This window comes from Camelus ferus, chromosome X (genome assembly GCF_009834535.1).
Source record: "Camelus ferus isolate YT-003-E chromosome X, BCGSAC_Cfer_1.0, whole genome shotgun sequence".
NCBI classification, from domain to species: Eukaryota; Metazoa; Chordata; class Mammalia; order Artiodactyla; family Camelidae; genus Camelus; species Camelus ferus.
Window position 1 is genome coordinate 18,029,402 of NC_045732.1, and position 18,849 is coordinate 18,048,250.

General features: G+C 40.3%; 1 protein-coding gene and 1 long non-coding RNA gene across 4 annotated transcripts in view; one reads left to right on the forward strand and one right to left on the reverse strand.

Moving 5' to 3' along the window:
* The window catches only part of PIR (pirin), a 92,395-nt gene that overhangs the window by 69,702 nt on the left and 3,844 nt on the right, over positions 1 to 18,849 (reverse strand). For all 3 annotated transcript variants that reach the window (XM_014567260.2, XM_014567261.2, XM_006194199.3), the window contains exon 3: positions 9,527 to 9,619. In XM_014567260.2, coding sequence (XP_014422746.1) covers positions 9,527 to 9,619 — 93 coding nt within the window. The remainder of the gene's footprint in view (positions 1 to 9,526; positions 9,620 to 18,849) is intronic.
* On the forward strand, positions 4,882 to 16,191 carry LOC116661853. The gene is made up of 3 exons (XR_004317833.1): positions 4,882 to 5,388; positions 5,527 to 5,714; positions 15,890 to 16,191. It is a non-coding gene; the product is annotated as an uncharacterized LOC116661853 (long non-coding RNA).

Below are 18,849 nucleotides of genomic sequence, written 5' to 3' on the forward strand. Positions count from 1 at the left end.
TGTCCTTTCCTCCTCCTAGTCCTAAACTTTCCACAGGTCTTCCCTAAATATTTGTGCTTCCTTGTCAGTTCTTGTCTGTTTTGAGTGTTTGTATTTGGAAGAAGGACACAAGCCCCCAACAGCAAGGAAAGAAAAGTGTCACCCGCAGTATGAAGGTGAGAGAAGGTCTACCTCAAGGAGCTGTAAATTAATTCTGAAGAATGACAGCAGCAAATAGTTGGTTGTTTCTTTCTGGCTGGTATTTAGGAGGGAAAGCGTCATGATCTCATTCAGTGTTATAGTGCAAAAAGTTTATAGATTAAACTGTGTTTTCTTTTCATTTCCATTTGTCCTAAAATGGTGCCCTTTTTTTCCTACTGGGAGCTGAGTAGGAAAAAAGAGAAAAACAAACCACAAGCACGGGTGGAGGTCATGGCTGATGAGAGAGGCCAGCAAGGAACATCTTGCGTAACAGAAGCAGCTAACTCATCCTCCAAGGCCAGAAACAGAATGTTCGAATCCACACAATTCAGGACCCAAGTTATTTTACAAAAACGCTTTAACGTCTTGAACAATCACTGAGAAACCTGGAAAGTCACTCTCCCCCAAGTTGGCTCATCCAACTCTGACCCTCCCCAAAACACCTTCACAAGTGCCAAAAGGTGATTTTCACAAAAAAGGAAAAGATAACCAACAGGGTTTAGGTGTTCAGCCAACAGGCAAACCCAAATCACTGAAGGCTCTGCAGGGCCTCACTTAACATTTCCTGCCACCCCCCACCACAGGCACCCATTCTCAAAAGCCTCCCCGGCTACTTCCACTCTGAGTTAAATTTCTGCCATGCCCATCGAGATTCTATGATGATAATATTCCCAAATCTAGCTACTCAGGAGAGCTGAATTGCAGATTCCCTGAGAATCTTACAGCTGCTTCTAGAACTCCAGAGTCAGGAACAGCCTTCCTCTTCAAACCCCACTCAGGATTCAACCCTTTGGGGAATCTCTTCAGACAAACTACTGCTGGCTCCCCATATAATCGTCAGGCCAGCTTCTTCACGGATACTACAGGCATCTTGTAAATTTGTGGTCAAGGCGTTCACATCCATCATTCCATCTCCCATGTTATACTGAAGAGGCCTCGAGGGAGCGGTCCGTCAGCTCCTATGATTACCCCGAGTTCCCGCAGACAACGCACTGTGTCTCCACCGAGCGGGGAGAGTGGGTAGTTAGAAGCACTGCTGCTTGAGAGTGCCCTCTGCTGAGCCTCCTGACACATGCTCACTGCTTTTCTAAATTCGGTCCTCACCACACCAGGGATATGTTTTCCTGAAAGGCATGTCTTCTAGCCTGTGCACCTTGTCTCTGCTCAAAGACGGCATGTCCTTGTGGCAGGCTGCTCTCTGGTCATCAAGGGAGGGACGGTGCTGTGGTGAAGAAGGAGGTTTTTCTGCTCAGCAGCCTCCAACCGAAGGGTGCCAAGGCAGGCTGGGGGCTGACAGGGCTCTTCCAGAGAGACCCGTTAAGGGAATCAGGTCGATTTCCCTCTTGTTTTAATATTTTGTTAAAATTTCACTATAGAAATGTTTAATTTAATTCAGCAGCTAACGCCTTTTGATGGATGATCTATTATTCCTGATTCAGTTCATGGTATGGACTTAATTTCTCAAACTTTCAGTGAATGTGTTTATTGCACTTGATGTTACTGGACCATAGTTCTCGGGATTTGGGAATTCAAGAAGCAATATGACATTTTATAAGAGGGTCTGACATGGGGGTGCCAGTTTTTTGTCTTTTTAAATAAACTTTAAATTTTGGAATAATTTTTCTCATTTGTTTCTTTTTCTTTCATGTCGGCCTGCACAAGAGCAAATGTCATCAATATGTATGACTGAAACATTATGCTGTACACCAGAAAGTGACACATTGTAAGTGACTATACTTCAATTCAAAAAGAGAGAGAGAGAAAATGTCATCGCAAACTCATAAATGGGAAGTAAGATATCACCCAAAAGGAACGCAGTGATCATCCCTTCCCTACCTTCAGGGAGCTACCGCTAACTCTAGGAGAGGGAACACTACTAAAACAGGCAGCTAAGAGAAGCGAATGCAAATGGGAAGTACAATTAGAACCGGTAGAAACAGAGAAGAAAGATTAATTCTGATGAGGAAGAATCCAGAGGAATGGGGGAGTCATTCATGGAAGGAGGCAGCCCCTTAGTGGGTCCTTAAAAGACTGAAATGTTGGGGTAAAGCTAGGCTGGGTAAGGCAAAAAGGTATATAAGAAGGAAGAAACAAATTTTTAGGTTGTAATAAAAGATGATAAGCAATTAAAGCACGATGTTGTTACTTGTGTTAATACTCGATCATGAATGGTCTTCTTGCGGCTATCAAGAAGTTAAATGATTGTCCTTCAATATCCAGGCAGTCAACCAACCCCAATCAGTTTCCTCATTATAGCAGAAGTTCAGAGGGGAAGTGAGAACGTGACTTGGCACTTACAGGCAAGAAAATCCGGATCCCTGAACCATGAAAGCACTGGGTCCCACAGTAAGTCACACAAGGAATAGAGGGGCTCACAATTTACCGGGCAATGTTACCCAGGCAATCTCATCTCTAATGGTATTAACATGTCAATGAACTGAAACACTGTCAAACGTATAGAAAGGGAACTTTGTTCTAGGAGTGGGAGCACGGAGGAGTGGACAGGTGAGGGCTTGGGTTCAGATGGGCCCACCGGCCCTGTATGGGCTGTGTGACTCCATAAGTCACCACCTCTCTGGCCTGTTTCCTCATCTGTAAAATGGGGGGCTAACAATTCCCACTTTTCAAGGTTGCTGTGAGGTTCAGAGGCAATGTAGAGAAAGCAGGTGAAGCTTCTCATAAAACTGGGAGCTGATATGATTGCATGGCAAATTTCCTTTGGGTTTCATCCTATGTCATCAGACATTTCATTTGAGAAGAGTCTACTGATGGAGAACTCTGAAGAAGATTCGCTAAGAGTGCTGAAGATATGCAAGAAGTTTTTTAGCATGTAATGATCTATGTTCATTTATTTTGGACTTATTTTTAGTTGTGCTAAAAAGCATTATTTCATATTTGGTAACATAAAAGAATGTTTAATGACTGGTTTATTGTCTTTATTACATCTCCCCTCCAGTTTGTCTACTTAAGAGCTCCAGGAATGTAGTCTCTCAGACGTGAATGGTTTCTGTTTGCAATTATAATAGGGTGGGGGTGTGGCAGATGGGGAAATTTGTTGGGAATTTATGTGGACTGCTTTCGAAGAATATTTCCATTAAACTGCTACTTTCTCCTCACGTGACCTACACTTGTTGACAAAAACCAGGGTTTTATTCCTTGCTGTGGGTGGGGACTGTCCTGGGGACTGGAGGATGTTCTGCAGCATTTCTGGCTTCTACCCACTAGATGGCAGTAGCACCCTCCAGTTGGAATAATCTGCAAGGTCACCCCAGTTGAGAACCGCTGACACAGACATCCTAAAAGCTAGACTTTTAGACTAAAAATGGTTCTAATTTCAAAACGACAGCGTTAACTTTGGAGTTGCAGGATATATATATTGGTCATTCATTCATAACTAGAGATCAAGCTTGGCTTTGAAGACCTTCCCCAATAATGGCCCGACCTACAGCTCTGAGACCCAGCCCACCCTACACATCCACCTTTTAAGTCTGACTAAACTACTCAGTTTCTAAGAAATCTCCGCATTATGCCCTCTGTCTTGTCCTCCATTGTCCAGAGAGTCATATCTAACTTACTCCTTAAGATTTTACATTTACGGCCAATTTTTCCCTGAGACCTTCCCAGACCTTTCTGTTAGAAGTGCTGGCCTCTCCCTCAGATTGTGAAATTTCATCAAATGGATCTCTCTTGTTCCTCCTTCATCATTTGCTAGCTTTCCTGCGAAATAGACGTCCTCCACCTCCAACTTCTAAACTCATGGGCGCATGAGCGGGCACGCACACAATTTTAATTTCTTTTCAGAGAAAGAAAAGATTGAAGAAGTTATGCTTTTTAATTTGAAGCACTCTTAAATTTCGTGGGCACCTCCAATGGTGCACAAATATTTCTGAGAGGAAGCTGTCCCCAGGTCATCCCCTCGTTCCATGGTGGGGTTTTCCCCAGGAAATTATTAGATTCCTAGAAGTAGGGTAACCGGGTGAGAGAATAACTTTTCCCATGGAATTCTATGGGGTTCTTATTGCTATTTTGAATGGGATCTTCTCCCATTATATCTGATTACTGCTTTTGTGCAGGAAAGTGGGTGATTTTTGCATCATTATTTTCTACCCAGCCATTTAATAAGAGGTTTCAGTTGATATTCTTAGCATGGTGGTGCCAAGGGGTCTCCTGGGAGTGAGGGTGGCTTTAGCTTCTTCCCTATTATCTGTTAGCCTCACCCCCAAATCACGCCAAATAAACATATACACCAAAATCCACGTGCTGCTCTGTGACCACAACTTCAGGACATGTCCTCCTCCAATCACATCACTGCAGAAAGCTGGACGCAGCCGGGGGGTGGGGGTGAGTCTTTTATTAGCATATTACCTACAAATAAGTAATTTGTCCTCCTCCTTTCCAATAGCTATCACTCTTACTAACAGCTTCAAAGCTTCCACAACCATATGAAATCACAATGCTGCTGATCTACATTCTCACATTCTTGTCTTTCTTCTCATAACAGGAACATGTCTAATATCTCCATATTAAATATGACATAGGATGTTCCTTGAACAAGAGAGTCTTTATAAGGTTCAGAAAATATCCTTTGTTCCCAGTTTTCCTAGACTATTATTTTCCCTTCCGAAATGGATTTTGAATTTAACCAAGCTTTTTTCCCTACTCCCCTAGCTTTGATTCAACAATGGTATAGTTTGGGTTTGAAAGTGCACAGCAAGTTAGAAAAAACAGGCCATGTGGGAGACAGGAGGCTTAAATCCAGTTGTAAGTTTTAGGTGTGAATCACCAGAACCCTTCCCCTTCCTCTCGGGATATTGTTCAGGCATATTGCATGCAAACGCTGCTGGCTGCCAACCAATAAACATGAGTGTGGCTTTTCTGATGGGCACACCCTTGGAAACAGAGCTGGTTTGTTCTCCTGAACAAAATCAAAGAACCTGCTGAGGCTTGCAGTGAAAAACTTTATACAACATTTCAAAGCCCAACTAAGGACAAAATCGACAAGCCCATCCGAAAATGCCCCTGCGAAGCAGGCATGGTAGTTTATTCCTAAGAGTTGTTCAATTTCAGCAGGAGGGACCGGCCATGTTGGTTTCCCCAGGATTGAGGGCTTCCTAGGAACACGGGACTTTCAGTGCCCAAACCTGGAAAGTCCCAAGGCTCTAATTTAAAGGATGATTTTAAAAGGAACAAAATACATCTATTCTCAGGGTAGGTGAAGGGTTCATTGGAAGTGTGTGAACTTTAAGTCCTTCTTTTTTGGGCGAAACTAAATTTTGGCAGGGTATGGATAAAAAAAGGCAGAGTGTTGTGCATTTTTCAGATGGTTCTTTGTTTCTGACCATTTAGAGCTGCCGTAAACCAAGGTATCAGGCTCAACCAGAAATCCTTCCACCCTTGACCACTCGGGACTTTCCAAACGATGCTCCCCAGAGTCCAAACTTCAGGCAGGAGATACCAAGTGCATTTTCCCCTTTGTCCTGGGACCACCAGGTGTGCCTCCTTCGCCAGGGCATTCCTTCTTCCTCAACATTCAGGTAAGTTTTTAACAGAAAATATACGGCTATGCAAACTGAAGATTTAAGTTTTAAAAAAGGGTCAGCCATTTACTCGGTAAAATCAGGTTCTTGTGCTTAACTCATAAAATAGTATTTCTGGTTTGGAGGGTCATCAGATGATTACTTCTCAAATTGTAACGTTCATAGCAACCACTTGAGGATGTGGTTGAAATGTGGGTCCTGATTCCTAGACGGAAGTGGAGCTTGAGATTCCAGGTGATACCACTGCCGGTTCCGAGATCACATTTGAGGTAAGAAGAATTTTGTACAGTAATATTCTCTATATTTCTTTGATCACATAATGTGAGCATGGACTAAAATGTGAGCATGGACTAAAAAAAGTACATTTATTCATCTTTTGTATTCATGTGTTAGGACAGCATAATTTCATTTTTATTAAAAAAATAAATGTGAGCTCTAGTATTTTATTCCAGCACAGCACTGAGTCATCTCACACACAGTCTATTTTGAGGACCACTGATGCTGATCACACACCCATCATGTTAACATTCAGTATACATGCTTGTATTTCTCCAGGCATAAGAAAATCACTTTGATCCAGGGGGCCTATTCCATCTTTGAATAATGAATTGCTACAAAGTTCTTCCTTCTATTGGTTTGCATCTACGCTTCGTATCCAAAGGTTTACCTTTGGAGGCAGTGAAAAACAAGCCTAATCCCTCTTAACACTATTTCAACTCCTATCATTGAAAAGGGCCTGATTTCCTTAATATATAAAGAGTATTTATAAAACAATAAGAATTATGTCACCAACACAGCAGAACAAAATAGGCCAAGGAGAGAAATAGGTATGACAGATCTTTGAAAAATGAAAAGATAATCAATCTTGCTCAGGTAAGAGAAATGCAAATTAAAACTATGATGAGGCATTATTTTTCATTTATCAAGATGGTAAAGATAAAGAAAAGGTGGGTTAATATATTGTGTTGGTGATGCTGAGGAAAAACAGGTGCCCTGACACATTGCTGTGGCAATGTCCATTGGTACAATTTCATGGCAGCTGCTTAATGAAGCTGTTAAAGATTAGTTGTTTTTTTTTTAAATGTTGGGAAAATGCTGACATTATAATGTTTTTTAAAAGAGACAAAACACACAGAGCATGAAAAGTACTGGAAGAAACTACATTAAAATAATAGCAAAACCTATTTCTGGATGGTACGGTAATAAAACAGGTGATTCTAACTCTGTTCTTTATGTTAATTAGCATTTTCAAAATTGAAAACAAATCTGTAGGAAATGCTCCAGGGAGGACGTGATGCGAGCCTAGAAGTGTGGACCTGGTTTTGAACTGCAGACTTTTAAAGCTCACAGTAAGAGACAGTTGAGTCCTTGGCCTACCTACACTCCTGGGGAAACTGACACAGGTCATTCTCATCATTGACAGTAGTGACGTTCTATAACATTGCCATGATCACTGAATGAGCCAACACCCAATCATCGCTCCTGGGGACATACAGGGTTAGGGGCCTGCCACCCTCTGGTTACAATCAAGAATGAATCAATAACAGAACTCTGTTCTATGTTTGCTGCTGTTTAAAGACACCTTATTTACTATCTATTTTGTTGATTCATTAGCACTGAGCTCACGGACAGCAGCACAAGTCAGGCCTGCAGGAAGCTTCTCCAACACGCGTATTGTCTCCATGTTGTCTCCCTAAGGCACCTCTCAGCCTTCTTACACTTAGGGACATGAGACAGCACTTCAGCACGATGCCTGGGGGCTGTTTTAAACAGTAGATCACCAACAAAAAAGCACACAAATGTGGCACTAAATAGACCTCAAGAAGTACACTTGTTTACAGTATGAGAGCTGACACGAGAAGACAGTGTTGTTTTGTTCACCATCAGCTGGGAGCGTGTGCAAGCTGGGGTGCTCTGCGCATGCCCACGAATGCGGGCGTAAGCGCCACAGGGATTGATCTGGGGGTGACAAGTAAATTCAGCGTGTAGGCGACTTTGCAAATGATGAGGACTGGCTGTGATTCCAACTACAATTTTAAGCAAAAGTCTTATTCAAAAGTAAAGAGCCAAATACCAATCTTCTACAGTTGAACCCCTTCTCAGAGTAGTTTCAAGTTGAGTAACTTACAATTTATAAATTTGAATTTATAAAGGAAACTAAATTTTCTTTCCACAATGGAAAGGAAAGCAATGTGTTTCATCATTCATTTTATTTAATATATTCATCATATTCAGTGAAAACCATCTCTTTTTATTATCCAGTTAAATTCAGCCAGGAGTTACTGAGCATCTCCACCCGGAGAACGTGGCGATGGGCGGGATTACCTGAGCTGAAGCAACTGTTAACTGAGGCAACTCCTAGTCAAATACAAGACAGAGGGTATGATCAAGGCCACCATAAAGATCTAACGTGTATGAGACTGCAAAAATCTGTTATTGGGGCCAAACGACAGAAAAAGTAGATCCTCTTGGGATTGTCTGGAAAACATGATGGAGATGGTAATATCTGGAAAGATCTTGAAGGATTAATACAATGGTAGCTGCAGCTGTGGGATGGTGAGAATCTCCTGATACCAGAAACAGAAGAGCACAGTGGGGAGACCTGTTTTGGGAACTGGGTCAGAATCTAGCCCAGGTGTAGGGGAGGTGAAAGGAATGGCTTCCATTATTGATGTAAAGCAAGGCACGGTGGCCTCGAAGTGGTCACAAGAGAACAGAACCGGAAGGCAAAAGGCTAAGGGAAGAAGGGAGATGGGTCAAACAACCTTAATCCTTCATACTGTTTCCAGAAGCTTCTAGGCTTATTCCATTTTTTACACTACAGTGCTTCACTCTTTACCTGTCCCTCTCTCACCTCCTGAACTAGACTGCATCCTGGAGGCTAGCAGGGATCACACCTCCTCCTCCGTCAGCCTCCCTCCCTCTGCTCACACTCCCCAGCACACAGACACCCTGCTCAACATACAAAAGATCACCAGACAACAACGCCTGCACGTTGCCAGATGTCAATGAATATTTACTCATTCAGAAACTAGCTTGACAGACACACTAAGCCCTGGTCTGTTTTCTAAGAATATAGGTTCTTCTCATGGAGCGCATGACTCAACTTTGTTAGGAACTGTCCCCACATTTTCCCAGAATATATACGTGTGTGGAGAAGAGGAATCTCTGAAAGCGCCCCAACATTGTGTTCACACTTTTATTTCCTCATCTGGCTAAAACTGAAAATAAGTGTTCAGCAAAATCACTATGAATTTTACAGTTTAATTTGTAAATGTATATGTATGGCCTTAAAATCCCAATTTTTAGGCCATGTTCGATTTCAGCCCCTTGATTCTATAATCCCTTGAAATTGAGTTGAAATACTAATAGTGTTCTTGGCTTGCCTTGTAGGGTTTAAAACATTATATCACATGAGGTAAAACATTTCTGAATATTCTTGAAGAGAAGCAAGTTTTCTATACAAAATTATCTTAATCACATCTTAAATTGTTTCTTCTATCTCCAATAGATTATTTTAATTATATAAATATTTTTAAGAAGCCAATTCTCGCTCTTTATTTAACTGCTCAAATAGGAATGTCTCCAGCAGCACAAATTCAAAGATTTACAGTAAATATTTAAATTTGAAGATACTTCGTGTAAAATAGATAATACAATTCAATAATAGCCAGGAACTTGTAAATTAAGTTTTGCCTGTTATTCGCTGCTTCTAAATTTGAATTTTCTATTAGAAGTGATTACTAATTTTTTAAGAACAGAGGTAAAATTTAAAACACACACTTTTGCAGTCAAATTGTTTTACTTACTGTTTCAAAACCTCGGTGTGGGTGATCAGGAAATCCGCCTGGTCTACCGCCTTTAAATTCATCAAACAGTAAAAATGGATCCAGATTTTTTAACTGAAATAAAAATCAAATCCAGCAGATTAGACATGCCTTTTAAGCCACACTACTAGGGGCAACATTCATGAACAGATCTAGAAAATCTCACTGAAAACGATATTGCCGAAGAGCAACTATCGGCAATGAAAGTTGTTTTCGGGAAAGAACTCCTTACACACACACACACATACACACACATACACACACACACACACACACACACACTCACTCACACATGGATTCACTAAGTTAAAGAGCTGATATATCATGAGAAGTGGACAAACATTTCATGATCATCTAAGACCTAAATAGTCAAGTACAAACAAGACAGTCTATATCCTAAACAGATTCATAGAGTCTCTTGGGGGAACAGACTAGGAAATCAATGATTGCACTGTAATGATTGCGCTCTCTGGAGGGAGAGAATGCATATGAGACCGGGATGGGCTCAGGGAAGGGTCTACCAGGGAGGTGTCACTTGAGCTGGGTCTTTAAGTAGAAGTTAATCAAGTAGAAAGGGGAGAAGGAAGAATATTCTAAATAAAAGATCAAAGAAGCAGCTTGACAAGCTTGAAGAACTTCAAAGAAACTACTCTATTGGAGCAAAAGATGCACACAGAATCATGATGAGAGGTGAGCTGAGGATAGAGGCCAAATCTTAAAGTTTGAGGTGAGGTTTTATCCTGAAGGTGATGGGGTTAAATGAAAGGTTGAGACGATCAGATTTAGAAAGATCACTCTAGCATACAGATAGAAGATGGTTTGGAAAAAGAAGAGACAGGAGGCAGAGTATTGAGAAGGTGATTTTAACAGGCAGGCAAAGACAAAGGCCAGGTCTAAGGCAACGGCGGTAGTGATGGAGAATGGGATTTGGGATCACTCCCAAATTTCTAGCTATGGTACCCGGGATGATGGTAGGACCATCCAGAAGCACAAGAAATAGAAAGCCACGGTGACTTCATTTTAGGTCAAGTTGAGTTTGAGATATTGCATATAAATGATATTTATATAAATAGAACTGTGAATATTCAGTGTCCAGTATATTATGCAAAAGCTAGACAGCAACTGAAGCTAAATCTTGAGCTCAAATGAGAGGTGGAAACAGATCTGCCTGTTATCAGTGTATCTTTATGACTGTCTTGGTTCTTCTTGGCCATTTATTATTCTATATAAATTTTAGAATATTTAAGAACTTCTACAAACAAAAATTTTGGACTTTTGATTGGAATTTCTATGAATCTATGGATTAATATGGGAAGCACTGACAATTATATAGTGAGTTTTCCTATTCATAAACATGGTTATCTCCATTTATTTAGGTCTTTTAAAATGTCTTTCAATAGGATTTGTAATTTTCTCCCTAAAGATTTTACATATATTAAAATTACTGCCAACTAACATACTTTTTATGGTGTTGTAAATAGTATTTTTATTGAGGTACAACTGACATATAACAATATATTAGTTTCGGATATACAAGGTAATGATTTTGATATTTGGAAATACTGCGAAATGATCACCACAGGAAGTCTAGTTACCACCTGTCCCCATACAGAGGTACAGAAATTTTTTTCTTGTGATGAGAACTTTTATGATTTACCCTCTTGGCAGCTTTCAAACACGTGCTACAATAATCTGTTGCATTTCTAGGCACTAACAATGAACTATTAGAAAGAGAAATTAAGAAAACAATCCCAGTGACAATTGCATCACAAAGAATAAAATTCCTGGGAATAAATTTAACCAGGAAGGAGAAAGACCTGTACATTGAAAAATCTAAGACACTGATGACAGAAAGTAAAGATGACACAAACAGATGGAAACGTATTCTGTGTTCATGTCTTAGAATTAATATTGTTAAAATGTTCACATTACTCAAAACAATCTACAGATTCAACACAATCCCTATCAAAATCCCAATAGCATTTTCCACAGAAATAGAACAAATATTCCTAAAATATGTATGGAACCACACAAGACTCCAAATAGCCAAAACAATCTTCAGAAGAATCAAGCTGGAGGCATCACACTCCCTGATTTCAAACTATATTACAAAGCTATAATAATGTAAATAGCATTTTTAAAGTTTTTGAACAGCTTGCTGCTGGGGATTAGATACATGAATAAAAAGGCAATTTTGAACATTGTTAAGCTCTTATTAATTTGAATAATTGATCTGTAGCTTCTTTTGGGTTTTCTTTGCAGACATTGATATCACTAGTGTATTTATCAATAAGCTTTTGCCCAGCAGCTCACAAATTATCTTTTGCTTGCATTAGATTAAAGCTGTGGCAGGCTGCAGCTTCTCTGGGTTTGGCTGGGTTTGGCTGGCCTCTACATGTCTTCTTATTCTGGTCCCAAGTTGAAACAGTGGCCACTGTCTAGGACATGCTGTTCTCATAGACAAGGGCCAGTGGTGGAAAACCACAATAACACGTCCTGTTGGTCAAAGCATGTGACATGGCCAAGCCCAAAGGCAGAGAAGAGGGCACTTAAACCCTCCCTAAGAGACTCATGGGTAATGCACCTAAAAGTGGGTGAGAGTGTGTAATTCTGTTACAGGGAGGGGGTGAATATTGGGGAGTAATATTTCAACCAACACCCGCTGGCAAATAACTGTTTTTTCCCCCCTTAATTTTCAACCCTTATACTTTCGATTCCTTTTTCTGTCTTTTTGCAAGCTAACGCCTCTACAACAATGTTGAGTAGAATAGATGGCAACAGACATCCTTGTCCTTGTCCCTAATATTACACAGACTGCTTTTTACAGTTTCACTGGCAACCAGGTTGTTTAATGCAGGCTTTCTGTAGATTCCCTTCATAAGGTTACATAATTTTCCTTTTATTTCTACTTTATTAAACTTTCTAGCATAAGTGGATGTTGCATTTTATTGAACGCGTTTTCGACACTGATGGAGACATTATATGTTTTTTTCTCCTTTAATCTCTTAATGTTGGTAAGTTATATAAATAGATTTTCTAATATTAAACCAAATTTGCTTTCTTCAGACACTCCAAACTTGGTCATGATATATTATCTTTTTTACACATTGCTGTATTTGGTTGGTCAATATTTTGCTTATGATTCTTGCAAAAATGCTCATAAATGTGATGTAATTATCCTTTCACTTGCCATCCTTGTCTGGTCTTGATTGCAAGATAACATTACTTCATAAAGTGATGTGAGGACTCCCCAGGGTGTCACCTCCTGGAGAGTCTGTATATTACTGGAATTATCTGAATGTAAAACATTTGGTAAAATTGTAAAAATCACCTGGAGCTCTCATCTTTGTGATAAACTTTTAAAACACTGATTCACTTACCCTAATGCTACAGAACTATTCAGATTTCCTATTTCTTCTTTCCTTTTCATTGCTTTTGGACTCTAAGAATTTCTCTAACTTCCTGTCAGCTCAGCTATTTATTTACTTATTTATTTGTTCGTTTGTTTGCTTGTTTGTTTTAGGGTATCTACTCTGTCATATTGCTAGAAATGAAAGTACCAAACCTTCTCTTTGTCCCTCTGACTTGGCTCTTATTTTCACTTTCTATGGGAAAAAATACACATACACACATGTACACACATATTTATGTACACACATATAACATATATAGTACAGACACACGTGCACACAAATTCAACAAGCTACTACAAGTTTTTGTAACCTAATCAAGTCTCAGTTTCTTCACTTTAAAATATGGGCTGTAACCATATAAAGCTGGGCCACTTTGTAACCCATCTCAGCCCAGTGTTCATCTAGCCCAATATTAAAAAGTAACTGGGGAGAAGGTAGAGAGCATACTCAGTATGCCCAAGGTCCTGGGTTCAATCCCCCAGCATCTCCATTAAATAAATAAATAAACAAACAAACCTAATTACCACCTCCTGCCCTCCCTTGTTTTTTTAAAAGATAATTTTAAAATATATTAAAAAGTAATTGGAATTCAATTCAAATATTTATTGAATTCTCTCAAAAATGCCAAAGGGGGCTTCTACTTAGAGATGTGTTTCAAATCTGCCTTACTCCTCTCCAATTCATGTCCCCAATATTTCCAGCTTCTCTCACTTTAACCCTTCAAGTCTCCTCCGAACACATGGAGAGAGCTCTTCCCTTTTCTCCTCTGTCCCCTTACCTTCTGAATTTACTCTTTTCTCTTCCACCAGGAGCTCTCAGCCCTTTCCAGTGGAAATCAGATCTCGGATTCTTTCAGTCTCATCCTGTCACTCATAACTCCCTTTCAGCTCGAGGCAAGCCCAGGAATGGAACTGGGGTTGGGAAGGAAGAGAGGATGAAAACTCTCATACCTTATTACACATGTTTTCTTCTCACAGGATAATACGTATCTTGAAGGACTGGGCACAGTGCCTGCAGAGCACCCAGTGCAGTGCCCAGAACGCTGCAGGGTCTACACAGATGTGTGGTACCTGTTAGATCTGTGAGACACAACTTCCCTACATATAAAACAAAGGGGTTGGAGTCTCGAGATGGCTTTTTAGGTCTACATTATTGTGGTTCTCTGGTATTAAAATGTGGGTAAAGATGAGATCAAGAGATATTTATGGCTTCTTGGGCTCAAAGAGTTTAACATGAGCAAATATGTCCTGCCGTCAACTAAATTGTGAAAAGAAGAGGTTCCCCCTTTCCAGTCCTACCCTCATCACCATCCACACCCACAGAACAGTACTTATTCATTGTCTGGGAAGTGCTATTTGTGATATATGGGTCACATATTCAATCCTGTGGTCACCAATCCATGGCACACGGACACATACGGTTCAAAAGCCGGCACAAGGAAAAGACTGTAGAAGGCTTGAAAGTCAGATGTGAAAGACGGATGAAGTGTTTACCTGGACAAAGGATGGGGTACATGTATAAGAGACACTCTTCCTCCAACAAGCAGGAGTGTCTTGCATTAGACTATTGTCCTGAAGTGTTATTTGCAGGCTGGGTACTAGCCCTCATCCAAGTTCCTAACATTCTCTAAACATTCAGCAAGTATGCAAGAACACATTAGAGACACTTGCTACCTGCAGACAAGATCTGATTTATGTAAGAATTCAGATTTTCTAAAATATCTTGACTTGGTCCCCAACTCACTGACATCTTTCTCTTTCTACATATTAAAGTGATGTTCTTTCAAAGTTTTTGAACCATATGAGAATTTCCTTTTCTTTAAACAATTCCAGATCCTTTGGCTGCCACTTTCAGTTGGCAGCTTCCAAGCTTTCTTTTGATCTCTTGAGAAGGCCAGTCAAACCCATGGCCACCACCCCTCAAGCCTGTGCCACTCCCTTCACAAAGTTCCAGCAGCCTGGTGTCTGATTTAAATCAGGAAGCAGTGGAAGTAGCTGCCAGTAATGTCAGTTCCTTGGAGGCAGGGCCGACATTATGCTTTGCTTTGATGCGTCACTGAATCTAGAATAATTCTGTGTATATAGAAGGTACTCCACCAACATCCCAAGTGGTGCTTGTGTTTGGTCCTTAGCCTCCTCTGTAGCTGTGGTCATATGACCAAATCCGGCTAATGAGAGGTATGCAGAAGTTGTTGGGTGGGACTTTTAGGGAAATCCCTTATAAAAGGAGGACAGACAGCTGGCATATATCCTTTCGCTGTTCCCCCCTTCCTCCTTTCTGCACCCAAGTTGCAACTGCTCCAACAGCTGTCTTGGGCCATAAGCTGGTACACTAAGAATGATAAATTTAGAAAGAGCATTGGGCTGACAAGTGTGGGGCTTCCAGGCCAACCCTGGACTGCCTACTTTTGGGTTTTTCAAAACAGAAACACAAATCCTTACCTATGTAAACCACTGCTTTTGGAGGATGCTTTCAGTCATACACAACTGCACCTAATATAACTGGTAAAATGGCACTAATGCGTGTGGCAGCAGCTCAGAATCAGGAGAGGACCCCCCCCCCAATACCCAACAAAAGGCCCGGATACGTCAAGATAATATGGCAGCAGAAAAGGGGAGAGGTCCCTCAAAGGTAGACTCCAACAGCTCAGTACCCCCGGGGCCTACTCAGCCTGAGGGTAACGACGAGAAGGCAGGATGAAACTGCCAGCACAGAGTCCAGACCGAGGTCTAGTTACGGCCCTGAACGGACTTGAGCTGTGACTCTGTGTTCCTCTACCCTGACTCAACTTCTAGAGACACTGATGGAGAGTCACTACAGAGGCTGTATCAGCTAAAGATTAGTCAAGGTTGTTTGATGATATTAAGAAATGCATCATTTTTAAGTGTGCTAATGGAGTTACAGTTCTATTTTTTACGTTCTTATCTTTCAGAGATACAAACTGAAATATTTATGAGCGAAATGGAATGACTGACTTCAAAACACTTTGAGGGAAGAAATGGATGGGGCAGAGATGAAACAAGACTACCCATGAATTGATCTTTCTGGAGGCTGGGTACACAGAGATTCATTATGCTCTTTTCCACTTTTCTATGTTAGAAATTCTCCCTAATAGAAAATATATACAGAATAGATAAATATCAAGTTTCTACTGTGTAGCACAGGGAACTCTATTCAATATCTTGTAGTAACCTATAATGAAAAAGAATATTAAAATGAATATATGTATGTACATGTATGACTGAAACATGATGCTGTACACCAGAAATTGACACATTATAAACTGACTATACTTCAATAAAAAGAATGCAAATTTTTAAAAAAAGAAAGTATATACAGGCATACCTTGTTTTATTACACTTTGAAGTATTGCACTTGGCAGACACTGAGTATTTTGCAAAGTGAAGGTTTGGGGCAACCCTGCTTTGAGTAAGGCTATCAGCACCATTTTTTCCAACAGTATTTGCTCACTTTGTGTCTCTGTGTCACATTTTGGTAATTCTTACAATATTTCACCTTTTTCATTGTTATTATATTTGTTATGATGATCTGTGACCAGTGATCTGACGTTATCACTACAACTCACTGAAGGCTCTGATGTCAGTTAGCATTTTTTAGCAATAAAGTATTTTTTAATTAAGGTGCGTACCTTGTTTTTTTGACACAATACTATTGCACACTTAATAGACTACAGTATACTGTAAACATAACTTTTATATGCACCAAGAAACCAAAATATTCATGTGACCCACTTTTTTGCAATACTCGCTTTATTGCAGTGGTCTGGAAAGGAACCCTCAATATCTCTGAGGTCTGCCTGAATAAGAGTGGTCCAAGGAAAATCACATCCCACCAAGGACTGCCTGGTGGAAAGGGGAGTGGGGCAGGGAGGCAAATGCAGAGGACTGGTGGGTTTCCCTCCTGCTGGGACCACAGAGGAACTCCCCGCTAACATCACACTGTACAATCATTCCAATTCCAGCCTGGCTGCCCCGGACCAGAGACAACTGTTAGTAGAAGGTGCCAGTCAGCCCCACCCCATCTCTCCTTTATCACTCACCACCAAAAGGCTCAGTGAGAGAACCATGAATTCCTCTACCTCCACATTTACAGTCACAGGCAACATGTCACTTAGGGCCACTAATGCTGAACACTGTTGTAAATTCTACGCTAAAATAGCTCTGGACTCCAAACTTGATGAGATGATTCTTCAGAGACAAAATCTTGGTGCAAAAAGTTTGAAAAGGAACCACCTTGAAGGCAGAGTGATGGCTTTCCTTCTCTGCAGATTGGGGAGTTGGGGGTCCACCTTTCTGGCAAGTTGGCCATGTGTGGAGTGCCAACAAATATGGTAACGCTCGAAACGGTCAAAAGTCGGGCCAGGAGTAAGAGAATAATGGTATGCCCAAACACCGAAATATGTCATAGCCACTTAAATGGTGTTCATGAGGAATTTATAATAACATGGGAAGTGCTTATGCTACCATGTTAAATGAAAAACTAAGGACACAAAGTTATTTATTCTGTACAATCCCCAAGACGTAAACTACATAATTACATGGATACAAGAGGAAATACCCTCCATCTTAATGGTGATTAAACCAAGTGATGGCATTATGAATGATTTCTATCTATTTATTTTTCTTTAGGGTAGAGGCACGCCTGGGGCATGGGAGACCTTTTGAATTAATAGACTATGGGGATCTTTAAAGCATAGGTTTTCAGCCAGGGACTCTTAACTGGGTACCATGCATAGAATTCAGAGTGACTATAAACTTGGCCGGAAAAAAAACACATCTTTATTTTCATTAACCTCTAACTGAAATGTTTTTTTCTCCTGAATTTTTTTTGGTAGTACAACAAACATAATGGGAAATTTACCATTTTAACCATTTTTAAGTATCCAGTGGAGTGGGATTAAGTCCATTTACAGTGGGGTGCAACAGTCACCACCATCCTTCTCCAGCCTGAAACTGGACATTTCCTTTATTTAGGAATGTAGCCAAGGGGGAGGGTATAGCTCAGTGGCAGAGTGCCTGCTTAGCATGCACAAGGTCCTGGGTTCAATCCCCAGTACCTCCATTAAAAATAAATAAACAAACCTAATTATCCTCCCCAAAAGAAGAAAATACATAAATAAAAACTTTTTAAAAAAAAAAAGGAATGTAGCCAAAGAACCACAGTAAATGACCAGGACCTGTGACTTTGTCACCAGCAGAAATCAAGGCTCTTTTCATATTACATTACCATCGTTGCAGGTGTATGAACCATTGTTCAGGCCCCTCACAGCTTTGAAATCCAGGAGTTATGAAAACGGCCACCAAAGCTTCTTATTTAATGTTACTAGAGTTGTTATTTAAGATACGAATTTGTTTTGTAATATTTTGCTAACCATATTTCAATATAAAAATTTTCCTTTGCATGTAAGACTATGTATTTTATGTATTTAAGAAACATTATTCTGAGAAAGAATTGATAGGTTTCAGCAGACCGTCAAAGTGGTTCACAAGACCAAAAACTCCTGACAGATGGAGTAATTAAAGTATAAGCTACCCTCAACATACAATAATGGGTTTACTGACGGGTGTCTGAATTCTTCACAACTGTTCCAATAGTGATGTGGCTCAGTAGAATATAATACTACATCCATATGCATCTTCCCAACAGCCACCATGCACTTAGCCCTTGGAGTAATCCAATTTGCATGTATCCCTTTGGAAAACAATGTTTGATGGATCTCAAAAGATATTCTCAAATGAATAAGCCGCCAATGACAGAAAGAGTGTGAGAGTATGAGAGCAGATTTTAAAAAGAGGAACAAATCAGCCCCACTTTTCATAAAGAATCTACTTCCCTAATCTACTTCTTTCTTTATCCAAAAATATGTTTTAG